This window comes from Mirounga leonina, unplaced genomic scaffold (genome assembly GCF_011800145.1).
Source record: "Mirounga leonina isolate KUSES-001 unplaced genomic scaffold, KU_Mleo_1.0 Mir_172, whole genome shotgun sequence".
NCBI lineage: Eukaryota > Metazoa > Chordata > Mammalia > Carnivora > Phocidae > Mirounga > Mirounga leonina.
In genome coordinates this window covers 6,952,093-6,962,763 of record NW_023270442.1, presented here as the reverse complement: position 1 = coordinate 6,962,763, position 10,671 = coordinate 6,952,093, and the positions used below count along the sequence as shown (strand labels likewise).

Sequence of the window (10,671 nt, the reverse complement as noted above, 5' to 3'; positions counted from 1 at the left end):
ACATACAGTTGCAACATGAAGTCTGTCACCTTTGCTAAAACATTAAAATAATGTCTTCCCAAAAGCATTTTAAATATTAAAGTCAAAAATTTTAAGCTCTTGCTAACATACCAGGAGAGTTTATTTTATTGTATTTTTTAAAACTATGAGGACTTGTCAACTCCCCAGACTGCAAGATGGTGCAGCAAAACCTTTTTTTTGGTGATCTGTTTGTTCTGAACGTAGAGCTTCTATATATTATTTCATATGGTTATTCTACTCAGATATTCTTGTAGTCAGTGCCCAAATTAAACTAATAGTTTGTCAGTCTATTCCATATGTGTTTATAGAAAGGTAAAAATACAAGTTACAAGTTTTACTCTTTTTAGGCATCCACTGCAGGGTCTTAAATGACTTAAGCATATAAATGAACTGATATTACACATTGCAGTCCTACAGCCCAGCACTTCAAGTTACGATTTGAGGTTACCAGAGAAGAAAACCAGAGATCCTTCCTCTCCTGCTTTTTCCTAGGATCCCTGCCTTATGGTTCATTCCAGACCACTATCTGGGACCAGTACAGAGACCGCTAGCAATGCCTCCTTGACTTATAACCATGGCCCTCTCCTCTGGTTAGTCAGAAGCATCAACTGAGCTCTTATAAAGCTGTTCAGGGGGATGGATTTAAAGGAAATGATGAGGAAGAAGGTGCATAAAGTAATGTGTGAGAATCAACCTTCTGCCGTAAGAGGATTAAAAGCTCTTTGCCAGTATCTCATGATTCGTGTATAATACCTTAAAACAAAAAAAGAAAAAAAGCAAGCAAGCAAAAAAAAAAAGACATTTCTAGCCATTTCTGTTTAGTGTTAGCTGGTGATAAGAGTTTCATATATGAGAATCATATAATTAAAACATTTTTTAAATGAGTTATTATATTATGTTTTAATACATCTTTCCTTTTGACTACCATTATATCTTCATATATATGTGTATAGTGGTCAACTGGACATGTACAAAGATATTTATACTCACACATATATAATATTCAAAAGGAAGAAATTAAGTAAATGGGAAATTTTGTTTGGAGAGAAGACTGCCTATACTGGAGAATTTCTTTTTAAAACTACTGGCAAGTAATTTGCTCTTGTCTTGAAAGGTAAAGTACTGCTTACTGATTTAAAGTCTTCATTTCATCAGAAACACAATGACTATTATGCTTTTGCACAATACACTGGCAATATAGGACAATTTTAAAAAAGAAAGGAAGCAAGCCATACCAAACCAAACTAAACCAAACTTTTATTTTCTGGCTGAGGTATATACTTTTTCAGTTTTTTAAATCTCTGACAGGAAAAACAGAGATCATTTCAGAATTTTTGTAATAGTTGGTTTATTAGAATTAAATGCCTCTCTTAAAATAATTTAAATTCTTGGCCTGACATTATGAATAATCTATACAGAAAATCCTTAAAATTAGCTTGAGTTAAGCCAGATTTCAACCTGGATCTCCTTCTGCAGCAATGCTCTTCTGCCAGTCGACTTCTTATTGTCCTTGCTTGCAAATATATAAATTATTTTAATAACTTGATACTCTCAGTTTAGTAATTTATTAATATTATAATTTTATTCGATATGAATATTTTAGCTCTGCTTGATTAGATGAAACAGGCACACATGCTTTAGCTATGAAAAATTCCATTTTCTGGTTCTATGTAAAGCAACATCTAAAGCAGCAGAGAAGGGAAACAGTTATATTTTCAAAAATAGTTAAGCCAGACTGTTTCCTGGAGATACTTCATTTATTTTTCATCCTCAGATGCTACTGGCTATTTTTGGTAGGGCTAGACATTAATACTGACCAGTTTAGCTTTCCTGACTGTTAACAAACTATCCCACAATGAACCTGACTTCGTGCTGAAGACATTGTGGTGATCCTTAACATACACGTATTCTAAAATATATGCTCAAAGTAAAAAGATCCAAATTCACAAGAGTATGAAATATTTATAAAAAAATCATGCGTCAGATTGTACAGTCTAGAAATAAAAGAAGATTCAAATTCAGTAATAAAGGAAGAGCAATACTTGCTCTAATATTTAAGAAAGACCTCAGGCTCCCAGAAGATCCTGGGCTCAATTCTCCTTTTCCGTCTGCAGGGAAGCAGTGGCCAGGGCTACTGCTGTGACCGGCTGGGCAATCCCATGGAGCTGCATCTTTGCAAGTTTCTTCTGTTCACATTCTGTGACCAAACGGTTCAACTCTGCTGCACTGTATCCAATAAGTGTCTTCAAGTCACAGACAAACTTGTACACAAATCTCTTGCCTTGAACTTTACAAATCATGTCCCCATCATAATAATACCTTTAAAAAGAAAAACATGTTAGGACTATACAAAAAATACAGAATTTGGATTTCTTACAATAGTTCACAAATCCTTCCATAAGCAGGAGCCTAGTACTGTATTTCCCTGATAGCAATTAACATTGAAGTTATATAGAAATATTTAATGTTACTATCCAAGGAAACTTCAAAGCATTGTTTACTAAAATTTCAATGTTCAGTATTCTAAAACTCTATATACTAAATTTTCAAACCATATTTCAACAATTATGATAAAATATTGATTTAAAAATGAACATTATTAAAACAAAACAAAAAACCTTGGGAGCAGTAACAGAACCTAAGAACAAGGGCTTGGAGTCAGAATGTCAAGATTCAAAATCCAGTGTCTCAACTTTGTGATTCTGTCCACACGAAAGTCACATTTTCTCTGAGTCTTTATTCCTCGTCTATACAGTGAGGATAAAAACATTACTTACCCTCAGAGAATTGCTGGGAATTAAAAGGATTATCTTTGCAAAGTGCTCACTTAAGCACACAATGCTGGCACATAGCCGTCTATAAAATATAAGCTATGTTAATAATTAAGAACCCACATAAAAGGAGAAATTTGTAATACACATATTCTATGGACTGTGGGAATGTCCACTTCTTTTCTGCATTGTACAAAAATCCCTTATGTTGTAGCCATGCCTTTGCCATCATTTAATATGTAAAGGCTCTCCTTTCAGTGAAATTCTCCAAATCTAATATGGAACCTCAAAAGAATAAGTAAAGAGCTAGAAGAAAGACAGCATACAGAAAACCAAGGAAGAGGATGTCATAAAGAAACAAGGTTTCTATACCTACATAGACAAATCTGGAGAAGTCCCTCTAGAAGTCTGGTTTACTGCTGCTATGTATGGAGATGGAAACAGGGCTGGATTTAGATTTACTTTGGAAAACAGTTTATTTACTGTTACGTGCTGCCAATTCCAATAAAAGGAAAAAAGTCAAGTCAAGACTTTTATAGGCAGGACGACTGTTAAGCCTTGTATTTTGCTTTGTTTTTTATTGTATTATTTTTCCCCACCTCCTTGAAGCCTTTATTTTAAAACTGCACTACCCATTTGTACCAATTTGACAATAAGCAGTTATGAAAGGAACAACTATTTCCCAAAGTACCAAAATGCTGTAAACTACCACATTTGGCAGGATTTTATTATTTAAGTCATTCAACTTAATCAAAAGTCCATTAATGAAAAGGTGGATCTACATGCAGGAAATTAAGTCCCTTTTCCTTAATTTCTGAACAGTGAAAGTCTAACAGTCAATTATGTTCACTTTCTCAGTGAGAGATACAACACAGTGGACAGAGTTCTTGTGTTTCCTTTTGTGCCAATTATGTTTATACATAATTTAGATCTTAGCCCACAAATCACCAATTGCCTGTCATCCAGTTTAAAATGAGATTGGTGGGCGCCTGGGTGGCTCAGTTGGTTGGGCGACTGCCTTCGGCTCAGGTCATGATCCTGGAGTCCCTGGATTGAGTCCCACATCGGGCTCCCTGCTCAGCGGGGAGTCTGCTTCTCCCTCTGACCCTCCCCCATCTCATGTGCTCGCTCTCTCTCAAATAAATAAATAAAATCTTAAAAAAATAATAAATAAATAAATAAATAAAATAAAATGAGATTGGTATTTCAATTTCTTACGAAAATTTCTACATAATATATAAGGCTGTAACAAATATACCAAAAAAGGAAGAAAGTGGCTTTATATTTCAAGGAGAAAAATGGAATTGGTATAATCTTATGTCTCTTGGTACGAGGTGATAAAGAATACAAACACTGTTTTAATTTTACTTAGTATGTCCTTCAATCTACTAGATGCTGTCATACAACCACATATAATAGCATTCATCACATTTGTACCCTCTCTAAAACGAAGAAAGTAGAAAGGTACATGATACCTGTGTTTTCATGGATATGATTTTGCCCTTTTCTTTTTAAACTTGTATTTTTTTAGCCTTTTAAATTGTGAAATATATTTCCCTAGAATCCCTCCAAGGTCCCTCCCAATCACTACCCCTGCTTCACTCTAAAAGGCAAAAACAATCCTGTTCCATGATGGTAATTCATTGCTTGTCACCCAAACATGCATCCCTAAATGCTGTAATTTACTCTTCCTGTTTCTTAAACTTTACACTATAAATGCATTCATACAATATATACTCTCTTGGGTCTGATTCCTTTGCTGAACATTGCATTTGTGAGGTTCATCCATATCAGTGCTTGTAGCCCAGTTCATTTCCATGGACACACGGTCCACTCTTGTTTACCACAATTCATTTATTCACTGTCCTGTTGGACAGTGATAGGTATTTGGTTTCTAGTTTTTGGATATTATAAATAATGCTGCTATAAGCATGTGTGCGGGCATATGCATGCAATTCTGTTTGGTAGATATTGAGAGAAACTGCTGGGTTACAGGTTACATTCCTACCAAAAGTGTAGAGGCATTCCTGGTCCTCTATATCCTCATCACCTGGTACATTGGCAAGCATCTAAATTTTACTCATCCTGAGATATATATTGTGCCATTTTATTGTGGTTTCCAACCAAATTTCCCTGATTACGAAAGAGGCTATGCGCTGCGGGGAACAGTCACTGGCCATGAGGATAATCTCCAGTCCATAGTGTCTATTCATGTCTCTTGACTATTTTTTCTATTTCTTCTATTGATTTGTAAGAGTTCTTAAGTTACTTCAGACATGACTTTTATGTCAGGTTTATGGCTTGCCTTTCACTCTCCCGACAATGGCTTTTGTTGACCAAAAAAGTTCTTAATTGAATTTCTTAATTTTCTCCACCAGGCTTAGTGCTGTCAATTTTGTCTGATGCCTTTCCTCACCTACTGACATCATGGAGGTATTTCTAGATGCTTTCCTATTTTACTTTCCATATTTAGAGCTACAAGCTACATGGGACCGATTTCTAGTATGGTATGAGGAAGGGATCGAGTTTCACTTTTTTCCATATGGACAGTCAACTGTCCGAGGTCCATCGATTGAAAGTGGGTCTTTTCCTCATGTGTTTTCCCCACGCCATCTTTTAAGTCAAATACTCTTATATCCTCGGTTCTACTTGGGCTTTCTATTGTAATCTGTGGTCTATTTGTCTCTCCTAAGCAAACAACACACTGTCTTATTGTTGTAGCTTTACAGCAAGTTTCAAGCTCTTGGCGAGCAAGTCTTCCCACTCTGTTAATCTTTGGGTATCCTAGCTACTGTGGCACTTTATATTCCCACATAAATTTTACAATCACCATGTTAAGTTCTACAAAAAAACTTTCTGCATTGAAACGTATCAATCTGAGGAGAACTGGCATCTTAATGATTAATTCTAATAATTTATCTATAATTTTGAAGGGACTTGTATATATGCAATTATATCAACTGCCAAAAATGACAGCTTTAATTTTCATTATATGGAAACGATTTTTAGATAGTTGGCAAAGTATGTGAGACTAAATAAGTGATAAACACATTGAAAATAAAGCATTTTAGGGGCGCCTAGGTGGCTCAGTCAGTTTAAGTGTCTGCCTTCAGCTCAGGTCATGATCTCAGGTTCCTGGGATCGAGTCCCGCATCTGCGGGTGGGGGGTGTCCCCTGCTCAGCAGGGAGTCTGCTTCTCCCTCTCCCTTTGCCCCCACCCCCACCTCCCACTCATACTCTCTCTCTCATTTGCCCTCTCTCAAATAAATAAATAAAATTAAAAAAAAAAGAAAGCATTTTAGTTACTTATGAGTGCTAAAGAAAACAGTTATTTTGGAAAAGAAAAATAATCATGCTAAAATATGTAACAGAACTTACATGATCATGATCCTAACAATGAATACTGATATAACCACCATTTCCATATAATTATGTAATTACATTAGGATGAAGGGAGAGTGTGTGTGTGTGTAGTGATGAGAGGTGAATCATAATCTCTCAGTGTGAAATTCACAATGTCCAAATGAAACATGAAGTAGCAGTAAAAGCATATTATTTAGAAATAGAGATAAATTACAGAGCTATTTCACACTATGTTCACTCTTCCAAAAAGACATTAGTTCCATATATTCATATATCCTGCTTTTTTACTTAAATGCACATATTGAATTTCCATCACTGGGGTAAGCATAATTTCTGAGAGTAATTATGTCAAAAAATTCATACTACTTATGTTACAAATAATTTTATTCTATTTCATTTCAATCTGTGTAAAGGTTGGATATTCAGATACAGGCAGGCTGAAGGAAAAGAAATAACAGAAATGGGGCGACATTTTGCACCTAGCTATAAAAACAGAAAATATCTGCATCTTTGCTAAAATTTACACTCAATTCACCTATGCATATGACAGCATCTTTATCTGTTATGTAAATGACAAAAAACTCAGAGATTAAACATGTAAGTTTTAAACAGAGTAATATATGCTTTTCAACCAGATAAAAGCAAATAATCTTGGAATCATCTTAAAAAAAAAATATGTGCCTCAAAATTATTACTAAAGATCTTGTAAAAAGTCATTTTTGGGGTGCCTGGGTGGCACAGTCGGTTAAGTGTCTGACTTGGTTTCAGCTTGGGTCGTGATCTCAGGATCAGGGGATCAAGCCCCCTCCCCGCCTCCCAGGCTCCACACTGAGCGCAGAGTCTGCTAAAGTTTCTCTCTCCCTTTCCCTCTGCCCCGCCCCCCCCAGCATGGTCAAGCATGCACAAACTCGCTCTAAAATAAATAAATCTTGGGCGCCTGGGTGGCTCAGTTGGTTAAGCGACTGCCTTCGGCTCAGGTCATGATCCTGGAGTCCCGGGATCGAGTCCCGCATCGGGCTCCCTGCTCGGCAGGGAGTCTGCTTCTCCCTCTGACCCTCCCCCCTCTCATGTGCTCTCTCTCATTTTCTCTCTCTCAAATAAATAAATAAAATCTTTAAAAAATAAATAAATAAGTAAAATAAAATAAAATAAATAAATCTTTAAAAAAAAGTCACTTTTAACATAAGTGTGAAACTTTCAGCTCTTTGTTTAATGAAATAAACATCTTATGAACAAGTCTTTTAATGTTTTATAACAATGTTAAACCTAGAATAAGAAGTCATTTTTTAGAAATGCTTGATAATAAAAAAAAATAATAAACAATAATAATGATAAATGGTTACCTTAATGCACGACTGAGTTTCTCATAGTTCATTGTAGGCTTATTTTTACGTTGTCCCCATTTTTGTGCAACTAGTTCAGGCTGATTTAGCTTAAACTCGCCTTCATCACCGACCCAAGAAATGCAGTCTCGAGCATCCTTGTCAGTCAGAAGTTCTAGCAAAAACTGCCACAGTTGGATTTGACCATTGTTTCCTAAATTGACAAGAAGGACAAGCGTTGACCACAGTGCCATGGATTAATAGCAGGCAAAAGGCAATAAATAGGTTCTTCTCTGGGTCATCCCTCAACCTTGCTAAAAACAATTTTTTTTTTTTTTTTTTACAAATGCTGTTTAAATATTGCCAGAGAAATAATCTATGTTCATATTTTCATACAGTGAAATGAAACAAAATACACATGATTTGACAAATTTTATAAATACCGTAAGATAATGCAAAAATACCTGTTCTGTTCCCAGGTGAACTTCTATCTTCTCCTGAAATCCTTGGAGCTCTTTGTACTTTAGCTGCCTTTGCACTACTATTTATAACTTTAATGGTAGTTGGTGTAGCAGACTGCACTGATGCTGGAATAATTTGCACAGCTGCGAAGAAAAATGGAGGGAGTTTTTTTCCTTCTAATACAAGCAGTGAAAAAAATTACTGAAAGACATAAAATGCTATTAGTTTTACTGATGCCCTTGCCCCTCTAATTAGCTCAACAAAAGGGCCTCATTTAAAAAAAGCCTTAATCCACAGCAGTTTTGAACAAAATTACCAAAGAAGTTCCAAGGATAAGGTATGATGTTTGCATTATGGGTTGTGAATCTTAACTTGGGGAATAAGAGTTGGTCTTATTTTCAATTGACTTAGTGTGTATACACATTACACAAGGAATTATAAAAACATTGGCTTTAAGAATATTTCTTCATTAAAAGTAGTTTATCAAATGTTGGGAGAAAATATGGTCAAATGAGAACTCATTAGCACTACTGATGAGAACACCAACACCTACCACCACTTGGTGAAAAGCTGTGGTAATCCCTAGTCAGGCTGGAAGGGTGGAACCCCTGTGATAAACCAGAGAATCTCACACACATTCTTACAAATACTCATTCCATGATATTCAGAGTTTTAAAAATAACAGACAGCAGTGAAAATGAAATCACACTGTAAGTATCATCACAAGTCTCATAACTGTTACACAAAAAGCAAGTTATAAGTGGATATGTACAGTTTATTATCATTTTACCCAAAAAGTTTAAACACTGGTAAAACAATGCTATAAAGTGTGGTTGCCTCATTGGTAAAAATATAAAATATGTATAGAATAATAAACATCAAATTCAGGATAGTCATTTAAAATGAGATCTACAACATGGTAAAACTGATATATAAAGTTTTAGTTCTTACAGTGTACACAGATGTTAGTTACTATATATACTTTATTTCTTGGTATATCTAAAATACTTCATAAAAAGTTTAAAAACTAATTTTATTACCTTGCAGTTCTGAATTTTAAAAGAAAATTTCTTATTGACAAATGGGCCATATATTACAGGATGAATACTCACGCTGATCAATTGTAACTATCTCATTCATCTGTTGTTCTTGGCTTGCCAACACATCTGAAGAACACACATAAAAATTTTTGTTTACATTTACCCCAGCAATGCAAACTCAAGTTAGTAAAACTCAATTCAACTGACCAACCAAATAAACTAAAAAGCAAAACATTAAATAAAACTTATTGGCACAATAACCTAAAAAATATCTGATAGTCACTTTGCAAAGAAAAGATATTTTTAAGAGAAATAACAGATGGAGAGCTCTAATTCTTTTAATGTTAAGAGCTGTTAGGAAAATGGAATTACTTTTTATAATTTACAGTATAAAAGAGCAGTTCAGATTCCGAGTTGGATAGTACCATAACATAAATATCTATATCTAAATCTATCTGTATAAAACCATTTAAAACATGGAAATCTTCAAGATCAAATCAAAGATGAGCATGTATACCACACTGAAACTGCTTATACAATTGTTAGATATGCATTTGCAGTCAAGATGACGGAGAGATGGTCATAACTTACTAATCTGTTCTAAGAGATTGAATAAAAGATTTGAATAAAACTGCTTTAACTTTTTTTTTTTAAGATTTTATTTATTTGAGAGAGAGAGAGAGAGAGAGAGAGAGAGACGGAGAAAGTGAGCCAGGGGAGGGGCAGAGGGAGAGGGAATCTCAAGCAGACTCTGTTGAACAGAGAACCCCACGATCTTATGACTCTGAATCATGACCTGAGCTGAAATCAAGAGCCGGATGCTTAACTGACTGAGCCACCCAGGCACCACAAGACTGCTTTAATTTTATAATGCTCCCTAAAGATAGCTAAATTTTCAATAAAACTGTAGTCGTCCTAAAAGTCACAAGTGAATGAAATAATATAACGATGGCTACAAATATAGCTCTCAACATGAGAGTTACACTGTAAAAGGTCCTAATATACATCCTTAGAGATCCATTCTTTACTCATCTGTTGCTATCCCCTACTCAAATGCTATTCTTTATTTCTTAAATGAGAATTCCTATTTCCCATACTCTAATACTTCAGCCTATTTATTTAGTGCCTATCATAGATTAGATGCTTTTCTCTTGAAGCTGTACCCACCAGCAATCATCTGTGTACTGAGTGAGTCCTAGCCTGGGCACCGAGCACAGTTCGACTTATGGTGCCATGCCAGGATCCAGTTCCAGACACACACAGCTGGAAAGGACTGAGAAACTTTTAAAAAGAGGACTAAACCCTACCTGTCAGATGGGGGCTTTCTTTGGGGATACAATTATATGGGACTAGCCTGAGATCTTGGTTCTGATCTTAGCACTCACTTATTGGCTCTGTGACTTTGGTAAATTATTCAACCAACTTAAGCATTAATTTCCTCATGTTTAAATGAGATATCCCCACCTACCACCTCATGAGGCTGCTATAAGGAATAAAGGAAGATGTTTTCAAAAAGCACAATGCTTGAAACATAGCTTAACTTTTCCGTAAACTGGAGATGTTACTGCTTCATCCAGATTCCTAGTTCTGAGCATTCTCCCCACTTCAAGGAAATGAATAGATACACAAGATTCCTCTGCTCCCCATACTAGGAAAAGTCTCTGAATAAGCTTGAAAGATTGAGAAGCGCTA

The 10,671-nt window shown here is 35.4% G+C and overlaps 1 protein-coding gene across 5 annotated transcripts in view; it reads right to left on the bottom strand.

Moving 5' to 3' along the window:
• Positions 1-374: 374 nt before the first annotated feature.
• Positions 375-10,671, bottom strand: part of GABPA (GA binding protein transcription factor subunit alpha) — a 34,577-nt gene continuing 24,280 nt past the window's right edge. For all 5 annotated transcript variants that reach the window (XM_035017523.1, XM_035017520.1, XM_035017522.1 and 2 more), the window contains 4 exons: positions 9,052-9,105; positions 7,942-8,082; positions 7,499-7,691; positions 375-2,340 (listed from right to left, as the gene is read on the bottom strand). In XM_035017523.1, coding sequence (XP_034873414.1) covers positions 2,112-2,340; positions 7,499-7,691; positions 7,942-8,082; positions 9,052-9,105 — 617 coding nt within the window. In that variant the 3' untranslated portion in view covers positions 375-2,111. The remainder of the gene's footprint in view (positions 2,341-7,498; positions 7,692-7,941; positions 8,083-9,051; positions 9,106-10,671) is intronic.